Source organism: Protopterus annectens, chromosome 2.part0 (genome assembly GCF_019279795.1).
Source record: "Protopterus annectens isolate FY-2018-M chromosome 2.part0, PAN1.0, whole genome shotgun sequence".
NCBI classification, from domain to species: domain Eukaryota; kingdom Metazoa; phylum Chordata; order Ceratodontiformes; family Protopteridae; genus Protopterus; species Protopterus annectens.
Window position 1 is genome coordinate 58,922,907 of NC_056728.1, and position 26,724 is coordinate 58,949,630.

General features: G+C 38.6%; 1 protein-coding gene across 1 annotated transcript in view; it reads left to right on the plus strand.

Moving 5' to 3' along the window:
- UBE2G2 (ubiquitin conjugating enzyme E2 G2) overlaps positions 1-26,724 on the plus strand; it is a 435,886-nt gene that overhangs the window by 97,341 nt on the left and 311,821 nt on the right. Inside the window, exons 2-3 of the mRNA XM_044060548.1 lie at positions 1,831-1,866; positions 1,969-2,014. Of these exons, the coding sequence (XP_043916483.1) occupies positions 1,831-1,866; positions 1,969-2,014 (82 nt within the window). The remainder of the gene's footprint in view (positions 1-1,830; positions 1,867-1,968; positions 2,015-26,724) is intronic.

Genomic DNA, 26,724 nt, shown 5'->3' on the forward strand with positions numbered 1-26,724 from the left:
CGTACTCAGCTGGCTTTTTCTTCATTTAGACCTCTAATTTTTACAGTTTTATCAGCTCATCTGAGTATCTGTTTAAAGCTTTTTACCTTTTTCCAGCCTTTTGATATTTGAGTTGATGTACTCCTTCAGTATTTCATTTATTTTAATCAGCTCTGAGCACATTAAACCTTCTTCTAGTTTCCTGGAAGCAATGTCTTGCACCAAAGCTGGAGCTTGAACGGCTTTTTTGCTGAACAGCTGTAGGATTTTTCCCAGCTGATGTTTTCTCACCACATTTTTGACTGAATTTTCTTCCAGGTTTTCCTAATTTCTTTTCTGCTGGCATCCAGGTGATGCACTTATCAGCCAATGACTGACATTTACCCAAAAGACAAATTAAATTCACTGGCGCTGTTTTCTGAGTTTGTTTTCACACTGGGAGAGCTGAAATTAAACTCTTTCACAATTCTCAATGACTGGAGCTTCCAAAACGAATGCACACTAGCACTGCAAAGTCCTAGACAGAGCCGTTTGAAATGTCAAAATTCATATGATGTGCTCTAGTTCATACTATCCTGTAAAGCATTTTTTTTCCTAATATGGGATTCTTCCACTTCAAAATCTGACACTTCAGATTAAGTTACAGTATTGCTGTTTTGCAGAGCATTGGGTCTTATGGCAGTGATTTGGTATATAAACCAAAGGAGTGCTGATGGCACTCTCTTAATCCCTTTATGATGCAGTGATGAATGTGGATACTGTAAAGAGGAGAGAACCACAATTTTAAGTGATGTATTTCTCAATATCCTTTCCAAGTTAGTATTGAAATTTTTCCTTCATAGTGTGCTGTGCATTTGTAACCTTCATTTACAGATGATGGTCATACCTGGTTTGATTCAAGAAATGTTATCTCCACCCACCTACTCCCTGTACAGGAAAACCTTACTTTGCAAAAGCATTTGTGGTGATGATAATTGTTTGCTGAATTTTCGTGTCTCTCGTACTTGTTGCACTTTGAGCAGTCCACACTGTCCGTGCCAAATAGTGAATTATGTTGCAGGTAATCTGTGAGGAACACTGGTTTGATATCCAGGTATGTATGCTGGCTGTGGCCAAGACTATTTCCATACCTGACCTCTCCTTCAGTCCTATAAGTGTATGATGTTTACAGAGGTGTGTGTTAAACCCATTAAAACTGACATCTCTGTTCAGAATCAATGCAGGGTCCTGTTACAGACTGTTTTGTCAGCTGCTGGGCTTAAATGGTGGGAGAACCGTGGTACATGCAGTAAATTTTGCAGCAGAAAAAAGTTAAGAAATTTACTTGTTATACCCTTTTACACAGGGGTTTCTTTAGGACAGACATGCAGTGGTAGCAGATTGAAAATCATAGTTCCTTAACATGTTTCTTTAACTGAGTTGTGGGACTTGAACACTGGGAATTCAATGCAGTGCTCAAAAGTGGTATGTGTTGCATGGTCTTATTGTTACATATTTGGTAAAGTACAGAATAGGTTAGACTTCCTGTACAATATAAAATGAGAATTGGTCTACCTTATTAATACTCTAATATGATGAGAAGAGTTGTAGACTGTAAGGACTCTGATACATTTAAAAAAATGTTGCTATTGAGTAGGTATTTCTTGTTGCTCTGTAATAAGGCTAAATTGTCATAAAACACTGACTTGCCATTTTCAGAATTGTATTTAATTTTGTTGGGGGGGGCTTATGCTCATTTTGTTTTTAGCAAGCTTTTTAAAACGTGTATTGCCTAATTTTAGAATATTTCTGGTATGGAATTAAACGTTCATTTTGTACAGAGTTGTACAGCATATTTGTTTGATTTTTCAGAACTGACTCTGAATCCCCCTGAAGGAATAGTGGCAGGTAGGTGCAACACTATAAACATTCCTATCCTCTCTAAACCAAATGTTTTTTATTAAAATGTAAGTGTAACTGTTGGATTATTATCTTTTTTTTAATTTTCAGGACCCATCAATGAAGAAAATTTTTTTGAATGGGAAGCCTTGATCATGTAAGTTTGACTTTTTGTTTGACAGTTTAGTACATTGATTTTAATGTGAATGTTTTGAATGATTGTCCCAAGTAAGACAAAAAAGATGCTATTGTTTTACAATTTGAAGAAATGAAATCTATTGAAATTTGAGTTCCTTAGTCAGATATCCAGCTTGTGTGATGAGGCATGCTGTTTAACAAAATATTTGGTTGTTTTGCTCCACAGAATCCTTCTGAATGTACATCTGCAGTTAATTCACTTTAACTGTCCAGTCAGTGGACTGTACATCCCGTTGTATAGCACGGATAGTCACAAAAATTCGACAGGCTTCCACTTTAAGAATTTGCATATTGACCATATTAATAATCAAAATTATAAAGTTTTTTTAGGAAAATAGTTTTCCTTTAAGTAGTTGTCTTTATCACACTACAGATACGTACACAAAACAAATCTTGTGTGCATTTCTTCTGCTTTGTACTTGCCCATTGGTTGTCTTAGCTTTTTCTGTTGTAAATTCTTACTTGACCTCCATTTTTTACAGTTCATTTCTTAAACCACTTTAGAGAGGCAGGCACAGATACAGATTTAGCTGCTTCCCTCTCTAAGATAGTGCATTGCATGCATGTGTTTTTTTGTATCTTGCTTGTAGCTGATTCCAAAGTGTCCTCCTCCCATTTTTCCACTTTTCATAGAGAAGGAAGGTATTACCTAACCTATGTCATTTCCTCGCCTTTAGTTGTTCGTATTGGGGATGAGAATTTAACCACTGCTTCTCTTGCCAGAATGCATTGTTCTATTTGTAATACTGCCAGATACAAACTTACCTTCACAGCTCCATGTGTAGAATATTTGTAAATTGGAAATAAATTGCCACTTAGGATGTGGGGAAGAATTGTTCCGTATACAAGAGATGCATGTGACGTTAAACTACCCATTTCTCCCCTTTATTAAATTATCACTTAAGACCAGTGCACACAAACATTTATGGAAAAGAACCCAAACGATATTAACTTTTTTCCTTTAAATACTTTATACATTACATATGTGTTACAGAAATTGTCCAATTCTTGACTTCCCTCAAACCTAATGCCTCCTTCTGAACAATATTCTGTATGTATTGATGTTCTTCGTGTTTCACTATTGCAGTCATTACATTTGGGTTATCTGCTTGCAGTAGCCCTCAGTTGGCCTGATTAACAAAGTCTTGAGTCCTGCGTCGGTTGCTGTCTCCTTCCATGACGTCAGGGGTATAAAACATGCAACCAATGCCATTACATCAGTCTTTCTTGCCGTGCAGTGCCCGAAGCAGAAGCAGTTTGCAAGTGCTGGTCGGCCGACTCCTGAAATTTTCGTTTTCGAGTTTCAGAACTGAAGTCTTCAACTAAAGCGAAGTACCTTGTTGGGGAAACTTTTTCTTGCTCTAAATTGATGTCAGGAAAAGTTAATAATTGCATTTCTTGTGGAAAGCAAATACCTCACAAAGATTTTCATTCGTACTGTATTCCTTGCCTAGGCCCTGACCACGACTTACCTTGCTGTCGATTTTGTGCCTTATTTAATCAATGCACTATCCGTCGTCTGTATATTTTCGCCTTTAAATATTTCGGTTCTTGGTTCAATTATCCAGAAATGTCGGTTAGCCATCTGACTACCGGAATTCTGAAAAAGTGCAAAGATAAAGACAGAGGCCGCCTAGGTCCAGAGCTGCCGACGACGCTTCTCCTAAGCCAGTTTGCCGATACTCTGGCACTTTTGCAGCCCCTGATACCCGCTACTTCTGATTCGCAGGCCTCTACTGAGACCTATTCGGAGTCCGGTATGCCACGAGATGTTTCAACTGTGGAACCTGCAGATATCTCTACCTTGGATGGGTCAGGAGCCGCTGTGCAGGCACCGGCTTCTGAGGATGTATTCAGGCCTACGGATTTGCATATTAAACAGACGCCTCCTTCTTTAAGGCCTAAACCTCGAACCATGCCTAAGAAACCGATGCCCAGGCCGTGCATGCACAGGCCTCTATGCCTAAAAAACAAATAAGAATGGCTAAAAATCAAATAACTCTAATCAGGGGGAGCCAACCACCTAAGAGACCTAGGACTGAATTTATTTTTTAGGAATCCTCTGATCAGGATTCTGATTTTTCTGATTCTTGTGATGATCTGGATTTACCCTTATCTACTTATGAGGATTCTGATGCAGAGGACTCTACCTCTGCTTCCCCTCCAGAGGATTTTTCTTTTGGTGAAACCTTGCACACCCTAAGGGAACATTTTCACTGGGAAAGCCAGGATTTTTCTGATTCAAAAAAGAGGCGTAGGAATTTCTTAATTCTGCCTCCGCATAGGCCTTTGGCTATACCTCCTGTACTAGACATTGTTGTTGCCTTTTCGGAATCTAGTTTGGCCCCTGATTCTTTGCCTCCTACTCCCTGAAAACCTGATGGATATTACAGGGTCCCTGATTCTCACAAGTTCCTTTTTAAAAATCCTATTGCAGATCCAGAGACTATTTCACAGGGATCCAAGGGCATTAAGGCTTCTACTGCTAAAAATCCTACCCCCTCTGATAGAGACTCCAGGGCACTGGACAGATAGGGTAAGAAGGTTTACACTTCTGCAACATTGGCCATTAGGGCCTTAAACTGTCAGTTTCATACGTTAAAGTATCAACAACGTGTTATTAGATTGCTTAAACAGAAAATTATGTTGATTCCTGACTGTGCTGAAAATAAAGAATTACAGGATTTAATGCATTCTGCTGAACAGGTTGGAAAACATACTTTGCAATGTGGATTTGATTTATTAGAGGCCTCTTGCAGGGCTGCTGTCACTGGGTCTATATCCAGAAGGCATGCTTGGCTTAAGGAGCAATCTTTGCCTAATCATGATAAAGCTAAACTGTTGGATGCTCCCTTAAATCAGGACCGACTGTTTGGCAACAAAGCTGAGGAAGTTCTTAAAAAGATGCAAGATAAAGCAAAGTCTATTTGTTTATGTCTTTCGGCTTTTCCCGGTTAGGGTTCGCCACAGTGGAACTCCGGTCCGCTAATGATTGGCAGTAGAGTTTTAAGTGCTGGCATGCCTGGCCTAACGCACAACCTTCAACGAAGGAACGCCCATTCATGCATGTCGCCACACAGAAGACTCTCTGAGAATCGAACGGGCAATGTCTAACTGTGAGGCGACAATGCTATCTCAGCACCACCACCACAGTACAAGATAAAGCAAAGTCTATACAGACTGTTAAAAGATTTCTTACAAGTTCATCCTCGAAGATTTAGTAGGCATTTCCTCTAAGAATTGGTCCTTTCTGGCCCCTTCCAGGTCTTCTCAATCCAAACTCTGATACAGCAGAAACCCCAGGTTTCAGTCCCAGGGTATGCACAAGACTAAGCAGTGGGGAGCTTCCGGATCCAAATCTGGGAGTAGTAATACCCCCCCCCCCAATGGAAAACTGTCTCAATGACTTGCTCTTAAAACTTCCAAGCACTTCTCAACTGAATGCTCCTTTAGGCGGAAAGATTGGCCCGCAGGCCAAAAACTGGGACGTGTTCACCCAGGACAAATGGGTCGTAAATATAGTGTCCCAAGGATACAGATTTCACTTCCAACTCCAAGGGGGTGGCCAAATCTACCCCCAAATCAGTGGGCAGAAACCCAAGAGCAAATTCTTTCACTCAAACATGGGGGCTATTCATTTGGTACCAGGAAAGGAAAAGGGACAAGGTTTTTATTCAAGACTTTTTCTGGTACCCAGAAAAGACCATTCATGGTGTCCTATCCTGGAGCTTTCTATTCTAAACACATTTTTGGTGATTCCAAAATTCAAGTTGCTGACTCTTCACCAGTTGCTTCCTATGCTAGCCAAAGATGCTTGGTTGGCAAAACTAGATTTAAAAGAAGCATACCTGCATATCCCAATCGGGGAATCTTGCAGAAGATACCTATGCTTCAAAGCAGGCTACATGCACTATCAGTTCTCTGCACTGCCCTTTGGCTTATCTACTGCGCCCAGGGTATTCACAGAGTTCCTAGCTCCAGTCATTGCATTTTGTAGGCAAAGAAATATTCAAATATACCCATACCTGGATGATTGCCTAATTCAGGCAAAAAGCCAGGACATACTTTTAAATCATCTGGCTTTTGTACAAAGGGTGCTGGTTTGTCTGGGGTACACCATAAACAAAAAGAAATCTCATCTGGTACCCTGCCAACAAATTATATTCCTGGGAGCAAGCTTGAATACAACTTCCCAGATGGCTTTCCTCACGTAAGAAAAACAGATTAATTTGACAACCTACTTCAAACAAGTGGCCAGAAAAACCCTGCTATCTCCAAGGCAAATACTGCAAGCCTTGGGGTTCATGACCTCCTGCATTCTTCTAATTCCATATGTAAGACTACATATGAGGAAACTACAATGGTGTTAACATTCTCAGGGTCTAAAAGCAATGATTCCTATCATACCTTGCCTACACCTAGAGCTCCTTTGGTGGGCAGAGGCCTGCCACCAAAACAAGGGGTTACCATTCATGCTACCCCCTGCCACCCAAACCCTAACAGACTTGTCAGACTATGCATGGTGGGAAGACATGGCAGGGAAGTGCATTCAGGGCAAATGGAACCCAAGTCAAATGCACCTGCATATCAATCAAAAAGAAATGTTAGCTGTACAGAATGCTCTGACAGCCTTCAAGGACCACATTCTTCCAGGACAACTAATGGTAAAGACAGACAACACCACTGTTATGTGGTACATAAACAAGCAGGGGGGCTACACATTCTTACCTCCTCTGCAGACTAACCATGGCATTGTGGAACACAGCCTTGAGCTACCAAGTGAATCTACAAGCTCAGTTCCTGCCAGGAAAACTAAATACACTGGCAGAGAGACTAAACAGAAACCTCATGAACCCACACGAGTGGAAACTGGAACCAAGGATTTTCAACATGTTGACAAGCAAATGGGGGGAGCCCAAATATAGATCTGTTTGCCTCCTCCCAGAACTTAACAATTGGACAAATTTTGCACAAGGATTCCCCACAAACAAGCTTGGAAAGTGGATGCTCTGTCCTTCAGCTGGAAAAACCTATCAGTTTATGCCTTTCCTCCTCTGCCCCTGCCCTCCAAAGTGCTACTAAAGATCAAACAGGACAAGCCAAGGATGATTTTAATTGCACCAGACTGGCCACGCCAACACTGGTACCCCCTCTTGCACAGTGTGTCACAGTTGGCTCCTTGGCACCTGCATCAGACTCCTTCCCTGTTGTCTCAGCAGGAGAACCAGGTTCTACACCCTCAGCTTCAAACACTGAACCTAGCAGCCTGGCTAATTACCTAATCTCTCCTTTACCATCCCTCAGTAAACCAGTTATGGATATTTTGGAGGCAAGGAGCTAGTACTAGAAAATCTTATGCTGCAAAATGTAAAAGATTCTGTGCCTGGAACCAATCTCAAAGGATGAGCACAGCAGCGCCCAACTTACTCAGATTTTACAGTACTTATGAGATGCTTCACGAGGGCTTGTTTTTTTCCTCCAAAATTCACGCTTCAGCCATTTCAGCTGATTATAACACACAACTCCCCTCTTCTTTCACCCTCTGCTCAAGCAGTTCTTCAGAGGGGCCAACAATTTAAGGCCACCCAGGAGAGCTCCAACTCCAGCATGGGACCTTAACTTTGTTTTCGAGAAACTCACTCTTCCTCCTTTCGAGCCAGCTGCTACTGCAAATTTAAAATTTCTTTCTTGGAAAACGGCATTCCTTTTAGCAATCACTTCAGCAAGAAGGGTGTCTGAATTACATGCCCTTATGGCAGTGGATCCTTTCATCCTCTCTCATGTGGACAGGGTTTCCCTCAGAACAAATCCCTCCTTCATGCCTAGTGTAGTATTCAGTGTGGCCCTTAATCAGTCCATTCATTTGCCAACCTTCTTTCCTAATCTACAGAACAGAGGGGAATGGATACTGTACTCCTTCGATGTGCACAGACAACTTAGATTCTACTTGGACAGGACTAAATCTCAAAGGAAATCTGAACAACTGCTGGTGGCATTTGCTGCAGGGACAGAGGGGAAGGCTATTTCAAAGCAAACCATTTCTAAATGGATAGGCCATTGCATTAATTTCTGCTATAGGCACTGTGGAAAACCTATCCCACAGGGCATCAGACCCCACTCTACCAGGGCTGCATCTACCTCTGCAGCCTTTCTCAGAGGCGTCCCCATCAGGGACATCCTAGAAGCTGCTACCTGGAGTTCTGTACATACTTTCACCAACCTTTATCATTTACCAAGTTTCTCTAAATCCAGAGCTGGCTTTGCCACTGCAGTCTTGCAGGGCTTTATAGCTGGTCCTAATGCTTTTTAAATTCCTCCTCCCAACCTTAGCTTTGGGAATCTACCCAAATGTAATGACTGCAACAGTGAAACCACGAAGAACATAGAGTTGTGTACACTTACCATAAATGTAGATGTTAGAGTATATTCACTGTTGCAGTCCTGGTTACCCTCCCTCCAGCCCCCTGACTTCTTTTGGCTTTACCTCTACTTTCCTTTACTATGCTTTAAAAGCTTTTTTGTGTATTTGCTTTTTTGTTGGAGGTATAACCTTGTATTTTTTATATATTTAATTGCTTCTCATTAGGTGGGCACCAGCCATCTGGGCAAGAAAAAACTGATGTAATGGCGTCTGCTGCATGTTTTATACCCCTGACGTCACGGAAGAAGAGAGCAACTGATGCAGGACCCAAGACTTTGTATCAGGCTGACTGAGGGCTACTGCAAGCAGATGACCCAAATGTAATGACTGCAACAGTGAATACATTCGAAAATCTACATTTATGGTAAGTGTACACAACTATACTTTCCCACAAATTCCCTTTAGAAAAAAGGAAGAAATTACATAGAAATAAAGATCACGTTTCCAGTTTTTATCTCTAACTGCATTCTTTAGACTTTTGCACTAGAAAATGGAAATCACTTTTTTTTGGCAGCCAACAGAATTAAACTTAAGGTTGTACTATGTGTATACAAGTCAGATTTGGTGTCTCGGCTCAAATGAATCAATTAGTTAGCCATTTGTTCCCCAGTATTTCTGACTGTTTCTGTTAGGAATTTTTTAAATCTGCCAACTAATTGCACTCCCAAACAATGTTCCTATTTACCCCTCTCTCCCATCACACCTCCAGCATTTGCTGTCTACCAGAGGGAAATTTTTGTCTGCTTTGGGTATAAAATACCCGTTTGTAGAAGGAAGTAGTAGTCCACAAAAATCCTCAAAAACTGATAGGCCAAAAAAAAGCCATAATGATGATAGAGTGGACTATTAAGGATAAGAATGAAATTGTGTTGGTACTATTATGCAAGAAGCTCAGAATTTCCAGACAATGTGTACAAAAAGATTGAGAGAAATTAGAGAAAAGAAAAATACTTCCATAAGAAATTGTCAGAAGCTTCAAATAAAAATGTGTTCAATAATACAACAGATTTATGAAAAACGTTCTAGAGACCTAGGAAACTTGGGTCATTTCAAGAAAGAAGCAACTGAGGAACTGTGAAATATAAAGAACAAAGGCTTGAGATTTTTCAAAGGTATGAAAAAGAAATATGGACATGGGAAAGAGAGAGAGAGATCTGATATGGCGCAATATTTCTGCAAAGGAGAAAGCCAAATTGATCAATAAAAAAAAGCAGCCCCAAAGATATTCTAAGAGAAATGCAGGCAAAGGCATCCAGATATATAAAATTTCACAGTAAAATAAATAAGATCACATGGAAAGATTGTAGAATAGAAGATTAGTAAAGTAGAAGTTCAAAAAAAAAAAAAATTAGAAGCTGAAGTTATGCAATACCTTCGAAGGGAAGTATCTAGTGTAGACAGTGTAACACAGGTTGTAATACAACATGATGGAACCTAGTCCCCCCCAAGTAAGGTGAAACAGAAGGGGAGCAGGAGACGTCTGAAAGAAAATATGGGCATGGGAAAGAAATATTTAATATGATGCAATATTTATGCAAAGAAGGATGCAAAACTAATCAATATGAAAAGACCAGCACCAAAGGTATTTGAATAGAAATATAGGCAAAGGCATCCAGATATGGAACATTTTACAATACAAAAACTAAAACAGGGGAAGTGGAAAAGAGGAATGATAATGGAGAAGTTAAAGAAATGGAAACTGAGGTTATAGATGTAGATTTACCTGCAAAGTGAAGGATTTAATGTAGAAAATCTAACTCTGATATCACAGCAAGATAGAGAAATGGAACCTCAAATTAAGGAGAAACCAGTGGAGCAGGGGAAACATCTGATCAGTTGCCATATGAAGATACTTTGGAGCCTTCCATAGGAAAAAAGTACAGAGGTTCAGTTGGAGTTGCATAGCAAGGGAAGGGACAGGAAACTGACAACTCCAATGAAGTTACTGGCCTACCACTCCACAACATTGAGTTCCCATATGAAAGAGCAATGGATGACCCAGGATGAAACTGAAGAGAATGTGGCACAGGAGGATGCTGTCTGTAGAATGCCTGCAGGAAATGGAGAACCAAGAATGTGCCCTCTGTTTAGAAGAAAATATGAGTTGCTAGATTTTTAATATATGGACAGACTTATTAAGATCAATGGAAGAAATAGACAATAGAAAGTCAATAAAACCGAAAAAGTTAGTTTAATAAAACAAATTAACACAGAAATTAGGACTGTTCATAGAGATTCACATGATGTAACAGAAATAAATAGAATATATTACTGTGCAGCTAAATTAGTAACAGATAAATTACTACAAAAACATGAGGCACAAGGGAAAGGAAGGGAGAAATCAAATGCCATCAAGGAGGTATTGAATAGAGAAAACTATAAAGCAGTTAAGATGAAGTGTCACTGAAGAGTATAAAAGAATGAATAGAAAAAAAAAAAAATATTCAGATGTGATGAAATGAAGGCTTAGTATCAGAACAGATCAGGATCTGTTGTGTGCACAAATAAACTAAAAATATCAGCACAGGCAAAAAACTTGGAATATATGCCGATAAATATAAAGGAAAAGTACAAAATAAATTATTTTTTTGATGACCCAAAAAAGTTTTATAGATCGGGGAAGTAAGGCAAAAGGAATTAAACTTTTTGGGGATATCCGTGAAGATCCTGTCGAACATAAAAATGCTTAATGGATAGAAGATGTAAAGGAAAGAATAAGAAGAAATGTACAGGATATGAAATGAGGATGAAGTAACGGTCAGAGATTGAAAAACAATGTTAAGAAAAGCTCCTAATTGGAAAACCCTGGGTCCAGATGCAGTACCTAGCTTCTTGCTATAAAAGTAGTAAAATTTTTACATGAATAAGAACTATTTATATGCATACCCGCACATAGATCAACCTGGTTAACAGGAAAAACAATATTCCTAATTAAGAGTGAACCTGCAAGCTATTCTAAAAACTATAGACCAATAACTTTCCTTCCGACGATGCAAAAATTCTATACTGGAATTGATGCAGACAGCGTTTATAGTCATTTAGAAGAAAACTCTGTCATGGCAAAAGAAAGTCATATGGAAAGGATCATTTATAGTCATAATGGAGAATTGTAAAAAGGGGAAGCAGTATGGCATGGATACACTAAAAAAACATTTTGATAGTATTCCACATTCATGTATAAAGGAGTGCTTAAAAGTGTACAAGAATACACCCTGTGCTGATAGATTTACATTACAGCGACCATGAAACAGTGGCAAACCACTTTGCAGTTAAGCTGAGGTAAAGGAAAAAATTATACCAGGGATAAAAATTCAAAGGAGGATATTCCAGGGTGATTGTCACTGCTGCTCTTTTGTCTTGCGCTTAACCCATTAAGCTGTCTACTTAATAGATTAGGTCATGGGTACATTTTGGCTGCTAGAAAACAGTGTGTAAAGACTTCACATCATCTTTTTTGTGGATGATTAAAAGCTGTATAGTTCATCACATGAAGAACTGAAAGCGCAACTGCAAGTGGCCAAAACTTTTTCAGATGATACAAGAATATTGTCTTGATAAATGTGCAAAAGCAACCTTTAAACCAGGAAAGCTGCAGCACCAAGAAAACATCAGCCTGGTGCAGGAATGTGATATAAAAGAACTTGAGCAAGAGTGAAGGTGTAAATATTTGGGAAATGATGAAGGATCAAAAATAAAACTTTAACAAATGCGAATAAAACTTATTAATATTTTGGAAGACAAAAATGAATACTGAAAACGGCACTGACATCTAGGATCAAAGTCCAAGCTATAAACCAATTTACTCTTCTGTCCTAACTTACAGTTTTGGAGTGATTGACTGGCCCCAAAAGGTGTTTGATCGGTTGGACAGGAAAACAAGAAGGATTGTTCATACTAATCAAATGATTTTATAAAACTCTGAGTATACCATGACTCCCTCTTCTGGAAGAGTTACAGGCCTCCTCGAAACTGATTCCATGTTTAGATCTGCAGTGATAGGACTGCATACATATCTGCTGATCTCACAAGACCCAAATGTAGTGAAAGTTTTAAAGCACGAGGAGAAGTAGACTAAGATGACTTCCCTGCTTAGTTTAGTAGAAGCATATCGGTGTCGTGGGAATGGAAATCAGACCAGAAGTAGATAAAAATCGGGCAGTAAATGTACAAAAAAAATAATATAAGGTGAAGGATCAGATGAGAAGGCAGGAAATGTGGAAAATGCGTAAGTATAGTTGCTAGTATAGAAATGTTTGGAACAACCTCCTGTTGATCAGGATTGAATGCAGGAATGGTTAAGGAGTGGTAAATTTAAACCAAAAGATGAAAGGTTAATATTGGCGGCCCAAGATGGTGGACTTGTGTACGTGTTGGTTTACAAAATCCATTGAAGATGTGGAAGAAACAGACAAATATAGGTTTTGTAAAAGAGAATTGGAAACCATTGCACATCTTGTTGCTGGTTGTGAAATACTAATGGCAGAAGGACTGTATACTGAAAGGCATAATGTGACAAGACTGTTGCATTTGAGATTGTGCAAATATAATATTGAAGTAGCTGAAAAAAAAAACATTGGAAACACAAGTCAGACAGCATTATAGAACATGTTTATATTGCATGGGATCACAGATTGCCACCAGTTCAAAAAATAGATGCAAGAAAACCAGATATAGTGGTCCATGAAAAGACTAAAGTAGCATTGATCAATGAAATTGCTACGCCCAGTGACTAGTCTCCTATGTATAGAGAGAGACAACATCATAAAATACCCTAATTTGCAGACAGAAACAAGGGAAATGTGGAAGGATACCCAGGCAGTTCCAGTAGTAGTAGTAGGAGCAGCTGGTCTTATAAAAAATATTTTAACAATTTTACTTGGATATATTTCCAATACATGTAACTCCATATGAATTGTAGGAGGAGTCGGTACTGGGCACATTGTGGGTGCTGCAAAGATTACTTCTCACTAACATCAAAGATTGAAACAATACTAATTTCTTCAACTTTAATCATACTTTGACTTGAGAATGGGGTCTGTTCCTGTCATGGTGTTAAAACCCAGAAGACTTGGAGAAATTAAAGTAAGAAGCTGACTGATGGTCCTTCCTCCTTTGTCAGAAAGGAGACTAGGTATGCTGTTTGGAATTAATTAAAAAAAGGCAGCACCAAAGAAATTTGAAAAGAAATGCAGGCAAAGGCATGCAGATATGGAAAATTTTACAATACAAAAATTAAGACAGAAGGGGAAGTAGAAAAGAGGATTAGTAATGGAGATGTTTAAAGAAATAGAAGCTGAAGTTATGGATTGCCTGTGAAGTGAAGGATTTATTGTAGAAGATCCAATGCTGGTAACATCACAACAGGATTAGAACAGTGAGTTCCCAAATTAAGGATAAGTTGGTTGGAATGGAAAGCATCCGATGAGTTCCACATGAAGATACTCTGGAGCCTTCCTCAGAAAATCAGTACAGAAGTTCAGTTGGAGTTGTATAACAAGGGAAAGAACAGGAAGCGGTGACTACTCTAATGCAGTCAATTTGGTGGAGTGATAGGTGAATGAGTTCTCATAGGAAAGAACAAGGGATGATGCAGAATGCAGCTGAAGAGACTTTCACAGGAAGATGTTCTGGAATTTCCTGTTGAAAGCTCACAGGAAACTAAATGAAGAGTAAAGAATTTGCCTTCAGTTTAGAAGAAAAAGATCTAAGGGAAGAGTTACGTGATTTAATAGAGTTGGATGGATGTAAGTTTGATGAAAGAAATAGATTACTGAAAGTCAATAAGACCCAAAATGTTAGAGCTATATTAAAACAAATGAACACAGCAATCAAGACAAATTCACATGATATAAGAGAAGTAAACAGGATATATTATTATTCAGCAAAATTTATAACAAAGTGTTACCACAAAAATTCAGGGCAATAGAAGAAAGGGAAGAAATCAAATGCCATCATGGAAGTATCGAATAGAGAACTATATCGATGAGGGAACAGATCAACAAAAATACTTAGTAAGGTAGATGTGATAAAAGCAATGCGAGGTATTGGAACAAACCAGGATCTATAGTGCACTACCGCAAATAAAGATATCAGTGCAGGCAGACAAAATTGGAATATATGCAGATAAACATAAAGGTAAAGTACAGAATAAGCAATTTACTGACAATCCAAAAAGTTTTATAGAGAAGTGGGAAACAAAAGGAATAGAAACGCCACAAAAAAAAAAAAAAAGGAAATGCGTGTTTTGGAAAAATATATTTGAAGAGCCTGTAGAACACACAGATGCTGAATGGATAATAGAAGTAAAAGAAACAGGAGTTCAGATATACAGTATGTGAAATGGGATGAAGTAATGGCCAGATAAACTGAAACAAAATTAAGAAAGTCTACTAACTGGAAGACCCATAACCAGATGCAGTACTTAACTTCTGTCAAAGTATTTATGCTGTTAACACACAGATTTAATCCTGAGTAAGACTCACAAGAACACGCGCACCAACCTGGTTAAGAGGAAAAACTGTATTCTTAAATGCGAACCTGCAAGCTGTGTAGACCAATAACTTGCCTTCTGACAATGTATAAACTATATACTGGAATTTATGCTGACAGAATTTATAGTCTGCTTAAAAGAAAACTCAATCATGGCAGTAGAACAAAAGGGTAACAAGTCCTATGGAACAAAGGATTATTTGTCACTCCTGGATCAGTGAACACATGAGTGACATTAAAAATAAAAAGGCAACTAGTGCCTTTATATAAACATGTATTGAATCATCCTACAGCAAAGTTTAGGTTTACAGTTATTGACAGAGTTACTGGCAAGAAAAATAACAAAACTGGTTGGCACAATTTACTTAATATGAAAGAAAAACAGTGGATTATTAAATTGGGGGGATTATTTCCCCCCTGGTCTTAATGAGCAATTGTGACCAATCATCTGGGCTTACCAGTTTACTATTGTATATACATGTGGCTATTTGTGGAAGTTATGATACACTGAGGAAGGCTTGGTATTTGTAGCAGAAACTGGTCTGTATATGTCGCATTAAATTTGTTTCATGCACACCACTTTGGGCTGGCATTTTTCTTTTTGTGTTTGACTCCTGGAGAATTGTAAAAAGGGGAAGAATGCAAGTATGGCCTAAACAGATTACAAAAACATTGACATTATCCCACATTCATGGATAAACAAGTGCTTACAGATATACAGTATATTCTGTATTGATCAATTACAATACATTGACCATGAAACAGTGGCAAACTGTTTTGCAGGCAAGTTATGATAAAGGACAGATTGTTATTCTAGGGATAAAAATTCAAAGGGGGATGTTCTGGGGTGACTTTGTCAGTACTGCTCTTTTGTCTTGCCTGTAACCCATGAGGCTGTCTACTTAACAGATTAGGCCATGGTTACAGTTGGGTCTACTTCACATGACTGAAATTTAATTTGACTGAGACCAAAATACCTAATTTTCAAAATACTGAAAACTCGTTTGACTGAAACTTGTAATACCGAAACCTTACAATACTAAATTTCAAAATACTAACTTGTAAACCATAGAGATGCACATTTACAACACCAATGACTAACTCTTCTCAGAGCTTAAAAACTACATGTGTACCCTCTTAACAGAAATATATATATATATATATATATATATATATATATATATATATATATATATATATATATATACACATACACACATACGCATACATATAAACTCCAGGATTGCACTACAGTCAGGGAAAAGGGCATATACCTTTTACTTGCCTTACAGTAGTCTACACGCTGCCACTATTGCTGGGAACGCATAAAACCTCTGCCATATTACTTGAACTTCCCATAAAAAATGTAAACAGGCATACCCACATTTAGAAACACTACTTTATACATGACTGTCTGTATACTGACAATCAGCACTATAAGTTACAGTAATTTTTTGTCAGAAGCAAGTCACAGGATAAGGGGAACCCACATCATGTCTATGGCTTACAATTCAGTATAATGAGATTCAGTCAAATGAAATTTCAGTCGTATGAAGTAGACTCTTAGTCTGGCTCCCAGACAATGACAAAGTGTAAAAGCTTCTCTTTTTCTGTGTATGATTTAAAAATGTGTAGTTTAAACTCATCAGATGAGCTGAAAGTACAACTTGAAGTGGTCAAAATTTTGTTAGGTGATACAAGAGTGTAATTTTGTCTTGGTAAATGTGCAGAAGCAACCCTTAAAGCAGGAAAGATGCAGTGCCAACAAATTGTCAGTCTGGGACAGGAATGTGATATAAAGGAGGGAGTGTATAAATACTTGAGAGTCTATGAAGGATCGACAAAACTCAGTAAAGAATATTTTTGAAGGCCAAAATTGATACTGAAAACAGTCCTGACATCTAAGAAAAAAGCTAAGCTGTAAACCAATTTGTGCTTCTGTTCTAACTTAGTTTTGGGATGAATGACTGTCCCCAAAAGGTGTTGAATCAGTTGGGAGAGTAAAACAAGAAAAATGCTTCATGGTTTATCAGATATACAAAAATTGGTGTATACCAAGATTATATATCTCTCTCACTCTGAAGGAAGTGTGGGCCTCCTCAAAATTGCTTTACATATACAAATCTGTAATCGTAGGACTGTGTATGTATCTGCTTGACTGAATCAGATCCAAACATAGTGAAGGTTTTGAAAACATGAGAGCAGAAGCATATGAATATCGAGCAGGAATAGAAACCAAATCAGAAGTAGACAAAAGGCAGGCAGCAACTGAATGTGCCAAAAAACAAAAGAAACAATACAAAAAGTAGGGTAGTAATGTGGAAAAGGCATAAATATAATTGCAAGTATAGAAAACTCAAGAAACAACCTCGTGTTGATCAGGAATTGATGTAGGAATGGTTAAGGAGTGGTGAATTTAAAACAAGAAAGGTTAATGTTAGCAGCCTAAGATAGTGGGCTACATTCACACTGGAAGAAACAGACAAATGCAGGTTTTCTAAAAACAGAACCTGAAATGGTCTTGAATATTGTTGCTGGGTGTGACACACTAATGGTAGAGGGACCTGTGTACTGCAAAGGCATAATAATGTGACGACTGTTGCATTGGGGATTGTGCAAGTATTATAATATTGAAGTAGCTGAGAAGCATTGGAAACATGAGGTGCAAAACATTATAGAAAATGATTAGATTTTATGTCATATGGGGATCACCCATTACCAACAGTTCAAAACATAGATGTCAGAAAACCAGATGTAATAGTCCATGAAAAGAAGACAAAAGTAGCATTGATCATTGAAATTGGTACACACTGATTATAGTGTCTTATGTACAGAGAGAGAGACAAAGTAATAAAATACCAGGATTTGCAGGCAAAAACAAGGGCAATGAGGAAGAAGGATACACAATGGTAGTTAGGAGCAATTGGTGTCATAAAGAATTTACAGTCATATTTAGATATGGTACTAATACATGTAACTCCATATGAATTGCAGAGGGTATCCATTCTGCGCACTTTGCGCATGCTGAGAAGAGCACTTTTGGCTAACATCAAAGACTGAAACAACACTAATCTCATGAACTTTATTCATACTTTGGAGTGGTGTCCATTCCCATCATGGTATTAGAAACCCAAAAGTCTTGGAAAAGTTGAAGGTCAGAAGCAAGAATTAAGAATTGGAAGCAAACTAAACTTCATCTGTAAAGGAGCCATTTAGCAGGCACCACCCAGCCAGCAAGGTCTAGGACTATGCTAAGTTTTTTGTTTTAAAAAAAAAACAGGAACACAGGGTAATTTTGGACTTGAATAGATCAAGTAATTTTGTAGTAGAACAGTGCAGCTGGTCCTTTCCTGTTTTTCAAAAGGTGTGGTGCTTGAGACCTCCATGATACTTGCCTCCACATCATAGTAGTAAAGGAATTGAGGAGGATTCTTTGCTTCCACATTTGGAGCCAGTTCACCAAGTGTATGTCATTGATTGCAACACACCTAAAGCTGCAGGGTATCTAGATATCTCTGTGAAAGGATGACTGGTTCTTAGCAGTTTTGACTTTGGGCTTTGTCATATCCTCAAGGGAATCTCTCTCTCCTTTCACTGTTCCATTTCTTGAGGATCACAGTGAGCACAGCAATGTCATGACTGTTGCACATGCAGTTAATTAAAAACATCAGATGCAATCTGGATACTTTCCATGTCTTTCAGAAACATTGTTTTGTTTCAGACACTTCAAAGCCAGTTGGTTCTGGCCGTCTGTCCTCAAGCCTTGCGACAACCACCATATACACTGATTCCCATGCCAGGTATCCCAAAGGTACACTGGTTGGTCTTGATGGTTCAGTGGATCAACTTGCTGATACATTCATCATCATCATATCTCTGATACAGGAAGCATCACAGTTTGTAGATCACCAAGTCCGTCAAGACATGTTTAAACACCTATTCTTACTGCAAATTTTGCTATGAACACCTCTGACTTGGGAGGGGATGAGTGCATATTTAGAAGCAGACCGTTTCAAGGTGCATGTCTGCATACTGAGGCCAGCCTGTGCACAAGTATTTTGGAATTTTGGTCTGTGTTCACTTTGCAGACATTTCAGGACTCCCTCTACCCTAGGTGCCATTACCATCTACATGACATACCAGATCACAAGTATACAGTATCAACAAGCCTAGAGAACCCACCCCTATCCTCTTTGTTTGGGATACCATGAGGGTCTGGGAGCTGGCTTTGTACACTAGTCATCTTTTCAAAGCCAGCTGCACCCCAGCTGAAGCAGATTCATCAGTGAACTAGAATAATTGTTCCCTTCTGATATCGCAAAAGTGGTCTCTTGGTGCATTGATAGCACAGAACGTACCTTGTTGTTCAGGGAAAACTTGCTGTGATTTCTTTGCATCAGTAACCATAACCTCCTGGATGGTAACTCTGCAATGTCCTTCCTGAAGTGCTCCCGGATCTCCTTTATGCTTTTTCTCCTCCATAAAATTGGTAATAAGGGGAAAAAAACAGAAGTCCAAATTGTATAAGGCCAGTCACTCTTGACAGCTTTTTTTTTTTGGCCTCTAAGTGTGGTTCTCCTGGTCTGGCCTATCTTCAGAGAGTAGCCTTTCTTAGACCATCCAGGAGCTTACTGCTTCTATTGTCTAGCAAGCCTGAATGGGAACTTTAGTTCCTAGAAGTTGTCTGCATAGTTTTCCATTATAACAATGGCCACCACCCTAGATACAGTGATCCAGATGCCTGCATCTGTTCAGAGACCAAACCTTGGTAAACTAACCTATTTTTTCTTTGTGGGTTATGGCAAGATACCTGCATCAATTTACTGCACCAGTGTCTAGCATCCTTAACTACTTATCTCGGATTGTTTTAATCTGGCCAGAATTATTCATCTTAAGTTTATCTAGTAGCCATTTCTAATTTCCATTAAAGCAATAATTTCTTGGTTCTTGCTTCCTTGAAGGTCTGTAAAACCTTCTGAAAGGTGCATTTATTTTATGGCTGCTGTTGAAATTCATTTCCTACTTGGGACATCATCTTTGTACTAGAGACATTTGCTCTTCATTGAACCAGCTGCTATTGCAGACCCAAGTTTGTATCTTGGAAGGTGCTTCCTTGCTGCTATCTTTTCAGCTAAACTGGAGTCTCTGGTTGGTGTTTTACTAAGACCTAGCTCATGAGAACAAATCTTTTATGTCCTTAGTATCAAGTGAAGCAAAACTTGAACCAAGCAGTTAATTTGCTTGTGTTCATTCCCAGCTATCCCAGTAAAGGGGAGAATTTGTTGCGTTTCCAACATGATTGCTAACTAACATGTTGGTTAGAGCTTTCCCACTGTGAAAAAACTGGAAAACCGTTGAAGCCAGTAAAAGTTATTTCAATACCCTACACATGGTAGTTCTAGCCAATCACACAGGCTCCCAATTTTCTAGGCATACTTAAGCTGACAATTCTATCCTATGTAACTGATTATGTTGTCCAATCAAAGAATTTGTTGCCTCCACCTAAGTTGTTTTACTATGACCGAAGCTTTGTTAAATGTTGTGAATTAAAACGTTTGTGTGTGAGACTCTTTATAAACACCAGTTTTGTACAGTCAAACTAAGTTTCAACAGTGCTTATCTGCAAGAAGATCTCCTTGAATAAAGTACTTGGATGAAACAAACTATGGTTGATATTTTCCTGCAAAAATTTTTTTATTTCATCTTCAAGATTTGACTTCAGGACTGCTGATACTGCACTATGGACATTTTCTTCATTATCTGATCACCTAATCCATCTTGGGCTGTGGCATAGTTCTATTTCAACTGATAATTTAAAGTTAAAAATGTTGGTAAAACTGACTGGATACCAGCAAAGAAGAAATTTGGGAAAGGTAAGATCGAAAAAAAGATAGGAAGAGGTTTTGCTGGGAAAAATCTTGTAGTTCAGCAAAAAGCAGTTCAGGAGATGACTTTAGTAAGTTGGAAAAACAAATCTGATACATTTGAGACCTGCTTAAAATAAGTGGGACACTGAAGGAAGGTATAACTGAAAATATGGAAGAAGCTTTAGCTAGCCATTAAAATGAGCTGATAAAGTTACTGAAATGAAGGAAAAAATTTGGTTCAATGTGAGTCTTCCACAGAAGCAGTGTTTCTAAAATTAAAATAAGAGTCAAGAGATAAAGTATGCAGTAGAGGTTTGCTGCTATACCAGAGAAACTGGAAGGATTAGACTTGTGTTATTTTTAAAGTACAAATAAGCAACTAGACTAGTGTTCCACAGCAATATTTTGTAATTGAGAGTGCATATCCTTTGTGCTCCAAATCTGGTTAGCAGTAAGCAGCTGAGACCTGTAATAGTAAGGGTGCAATCATACCAGACAAATGAGCTGCTCCTGATAGAATTATGGCAGCGGGGAAATGTAAGAATTGGAAGTGTGTGTGTGTGTGTGTGTGTGTGTGTGTGTGTGTGTGTGTGTGTGTGTGTGTGGAAAATTTTATTTGCTCTACAGCAGGCAAACGAGGGGAACTTTTTTATCATGACACTTGGGGGATGTCAGGAGGCAGGTGTGTGATTCAAGTTGCTATATTCATTTGTCTTTAGAGTATTTTTAACTCCAGGGTCAAAGACGGTCTTGGACCCGGAACACGCTATGGAGGAAAAAATAGTAAGAGTGAGCCAACAAGATGAATCAGACATTGCTTCTTGATATTTTTTTGGTAAGAAAGCCCATAGAGGAAGAGAATTTATCAGTGAAACCATTTCCATTGTTTCAAAGGAAATGCTTGGTCAAAATAAGAGAATCAGAAGCTGACCATAAGAATGAGTGTTTCACTTGAACCAGAAGCCAGGGTTGGGATATTGTGATGATCAGGAAGAAGACCAGCAACGAAGTATATTAAAGTACATTTGTCTAGCCCAATAAATGTAGTTTAGATGTGGGAGCTTTGGCTGGACCAAGTGGCTGATGAAAATGAATGGAAGTGTTATGGGGGAGAACTGTAAAGCATAAAACCCACTTAATCATGTAATGTTTAGAGGGGGAGCTGAATGGACCGAAGAGTAATAATTTTTATCAGAATGTCTGCTTTTCCAGTGCTAACATGGAGTGGGAATGACCTTAACTGGGTATAGACTTAGAATAATGAATTATGTAAAATATAGGGTATAAATACCAATATTACATGAGGCATATTTGGATAGAGATGCGCACATGAGTTTGACAAAGTATTTCAGACTTGGTGTTCAGCAGAATATCAGGTGCAAAGGAAAATGAGTATTAATACCAAATGTGAGGGGCCTCAGTTGTGATGGTGGGGACAAAAATGGTAGATTGTGGTAGCAAGGGGTTACTGGTAGGGGAGTAGGATTAGACTGGCATGTATTTGTATTCCACCTAAAACTGTTAGGGAACTAATGAGAATTTCTGGGGAGTGCTTTCAGCACAGAATATTTGTGGGTGGGGGCTGGAACGTGATTTGCAATAGAGAAGCATCGGGAAGGTGTAGTAGGGAAAATGTAGCAAGAGGGTAGATGATAAAAAAAAAAGTCATTAATATTTGGTATTGAAGATATGTATTTAGTGGGAACTCATAATTTACATGTTTCACAAGATACAGGAACTCTGCTAGACTGTATATATGCCCTATTTCATGAGCTTTTGTACTGGGTAGTGCTCATAACTTTATCAGGTCATGCACCAGTAAAACATTTGCTTTTTTTGTCATGCGGTTAACAGAGAATTAAAGCTCCAAGCTGTTAATGAGTTGCTTCCTTTAGGGTATAGGGTTTGAGTCCCATTTCCATTTGCATACTGTGACTGAGCAGGTCATGTAACCAAAGTGTTCTCTGGTCACTCCTGAAATGGGACAGTGCCCAGTGGGTCTACATAATTATCTCAGATTAAAAAAGATGCTAGCACTTTCATATTTGTTAAAAGAATGAATTTAAGGAATTGGTAGTGAGGATGGTTCAAGGGTTAGTAAGGAAGATAGAAATTACTTCAGAAGAGATGGTTAGTGAGGGGGAAAAACAAATGTGGACTTTCAAAGCATGGTAGAATGTAGAGAGAAAGAGGTATGGGAGAAGTAAAGGGAATTGTTTTGAAGGATAGAAGTTGTAAGTGTACCAAAAGGCAAATCTTCCAGACCAAGAAGAGGGCCAGCTGATGAGTGCCAAATGAAAAAAGGGTGTATTTGGACAGTGGCATTAATGTAGAAAGGATAGTTTTAAGCAAGTATTTTTATAACCACTAGAGTGCAAAACAAATTTGCATAATTACTTTAACAATGTAGAAAAGTTGTAGCAAAATGTAGCCTATGATAAGGAAACAAGTGGAGATCTTGCTGAGGTAGTAGAAGTATTCTGGACCTTTTAAAATGTGTAAATCAGATGACTGGGAAAATAAGAGCAAAAATGTAAGTATATATGGAGGACTTGGTTGTTATGACTTTGGTAGAAGAATGTACTTTAGCCAAGATAGGAAGATAAATAAAAACGGTGGTGTACATCAACAGGGAGTCTTTAGGAACAGACAGATTTCCTGTGGAAATTTGGAATTTAGGAGGGAAGAGAGTCTTGTTCACATTCCTGGCTGGATCACCATCTAGCTGGTTAAAGATGAATCCAGTGAATGTATTGTATCTGCACTTCAGCAAAGCTTTTAGCAACATGCCTAAAAAAGTCTTAGTGGGGAAGCTTGATTACATGATTAATATGCAAATCGTATGACTTATTTTATCTGGTTGGCAGGTACTATTTTTAAATGGAGAGAAGTGGATTTATTTTATATATGCATTGATAAAGAGCCATAACTTCTGTGGCGTGCCTTCGTTGAAGGTTGGGCGTCGGGCTGGCAACTCGACACCATAAAAACCAACTGCCATTTATTAGCGGACCGGAGTTCTGCTGTGGCAACCCCTAACCAGGAAAAGCCACAAGAGAAACAATTGATAGAGCCATAGTCTCAAAAGCTTTGGTTTTATGTTTCTACTTCAAGTTTGGATTTTTAACTGTTTTTGGTTTATTTGTACTGGATCTTGACCTGCCTTCTAAGTTCTTCAGTTACCAGTGAAGTTGTATTTGTTCCCGATGGAAGTATGTGTAGAGGTATACACTAGATGACGTTTTTTTTTTTTTACTTTGGATGATAAGATCTTTTGATGCCTGAAGACATGGCTAGAAATTATCATGCTGAGATCACTCTACTTTCCCAGTTTTACATTTGGAAAAATTATGAGGTTAAAGTAAATAAAACCAAGCATTTTTTTTTTAAAAATGTTTAATAAATATTCATTGATTTAGTGACCTGGTTGCCGGAGGAATAGGCAGGGGAGAAAGTCTGTGGTCAGTGCTGACCTACCTATTTGGGTGGGGGGAGGGTGACTGCCACTGAAGAATGGACATTCCACATAAGGTTTATGGGCAAGGGAAGTGGACTTTATTTTGCCAGGCTATGTGCCAGTAATAGTTTTAATTGCAAGTACAGTAGTGTGCACATATTAGAGAATTTGTAGCAGACCCTTGCTTAAAATGGTATGTACATCAGGTGACAGGCAGTGGGTTGGGCCACACAATTTATCCATGGTATTTATACAGGGATTGGTCCTTTCCCCCATAGGAGAAGGACTAAAGTTGTGATCATGTTGGTTGGTCAGATAGTCAGCAGGCATGGGAGGTAAGAGCACATGGTAAATTAATCGTACTATTGTTTTTTTTTTTTTTTTTTTTTTTTTTAGGTTTTCTCCAAAGAAACAAATTTAAAATAATCCCAAATGGGCAGTTTAATACTATTCTTTAACATACCATCTTATTTCCTGCCCTGTCCTTTAGTAACAGGCCTTGGGTAGCTAGTTTGTGCCTTTTTACTTTGAGGTAAGCGGTGACAGCAGTTACTTTGTGTAGCACAGCAGCGAGTAACATGTTATCCCTTTTAACTCCCACTCCAGCATATAACCACCCTTGGATGAAAAAATCAGCAGTACAGGGCAGCACCAAGATGTGAGGTGTTCATCCCTAAACTCACAATGAGTTTGCTCCCCCCCCCCCCAAAAAAAAAAAAAAGTACCACAGAGAAGGATCAAGTCAGTCCCTCCCACTCCTTCAGTGTAAGATAGTACAGCAGCTTTAACAGCACTTCCCACCCAGTTCTTTGGACAGTAGTTACGGGCTACAGTGAGGCACATGTTAAAAGCTCATTCTTTGCTCATAGCTTTAATTAAATAATTATCCCATTAGTCCCCCTGTTTTATGTAATCCTTGATCCTCTCTGTCTTCAATGTATTTCTTTTAGTATAAATCATGTTTGTAAAGTTAAATACTTGTGTATATTTCTGTAGCATTTTTTGTGAGCATCAAAGTCTTGAGGGTCTGCCGTCTTAAATTGAATCTGACCTGTGTGCGGTCTGTTTTGAGACTTGGGGTGGGGGGGTGTCTGCAGTTGAGATCTGAGTTTATGCTCTTCCCCTGGTAATCATACAGAAGGAGGGGGCATACAATTATTTTGTAAAAGCAGAAATTTAATGTGCATTTAATGAAATGGACAGTTAACTATATTCACAGGTAAAAATACTTCTGTTAAATCAATGCTTGTCTAAAGGTATGCTTTTGAGAGCAGAAGGGCATATAATATGCTGTGTGTTTTTTTGTTTTTGTTTTTTTTTGTTTTTTTTTTTGTTTTTTTTTGTGATCTGAAATATTTTTCTCATTTTTGTGACTGAAAATATGCATCTTGTATTAGAGCATTATTTTGCTTACTTAGTCTTTCGGCTTTTCCTGGTTAGGGGTTGCCACAGCGGAACTCCCGTCCGCTAACGATTGGCCGTAACGTCTGTTTATTTGAAACATAAAGCATGGAACAGCACCGTGTTAACTGCTGTGGTTGAAAGGTTACTTTGTGCTCAAGTCCTGATAGAGAGTATTGCTGCAGTCCTATCCTTTATTTATTTTTAACATGAGTAGTTGTAAAAGCATGGCTGCTGCCCATTGACTACTACATCAAAAAAGCAGACCCTTGCATCTCTGTAGACCAGCAACTTGTATAACATGTATAATCTCAGAATACAAATGAATAGGAGTTGCAATGTAACAGAAACAGAGCAACCAAATGGGGTGCTGAACGATTTGTGCAGCCACTAGTTCATAATTCAAAAAAGCTCAGAGTTTTATATCAGAGTGATGCATAACTACCAGTTCGTACAGCGAAGGAATTGGTAGCCATCACATGAAAGCCAAGAAGGCAGACAGGCTTTAGCTGAATGAGTTTATTGGCAGGGAGGCATGTGTAACCACTACTTAAATTAGTAGACTGGGATATACAGCAAATTATGTTGTGGTAAGATATGCACGTGTACCGTGATCGTGTTTCCTCACTGACAGACTCAAATATGACATTGCAAAAGGGTGTGCACAGCTGTAGCTGAGGTCTTTGCAGTAGGTCTGTTAGACCTTGTTTATTGAGAGGCATGCAGTGATGGCTCATGTCATCACCAGCTGGGTTCTGGATGTATGTATGCAATAAGTGCCCAAGACAAAAAAAAAGAAAGTCTGGTAAAGAGCAATGTCTGTTGTAAAAAAATAAACCTCAACTGTATTCCGTCCAGGAGCTATGTGTCACTTGCAGCTGCTTCTTGTTTGTAGTTTGTTGAAACTGCCACCAGTTAGCACTAAATACTCATTCACTAGTACCACTGGTTCTGTTGTTCCGGTGAAGACTGGAATGCATTGAAATCTTTTACATCAGTGTACTAGTCAGTTAGCAAAAAAGTACAAACACCTA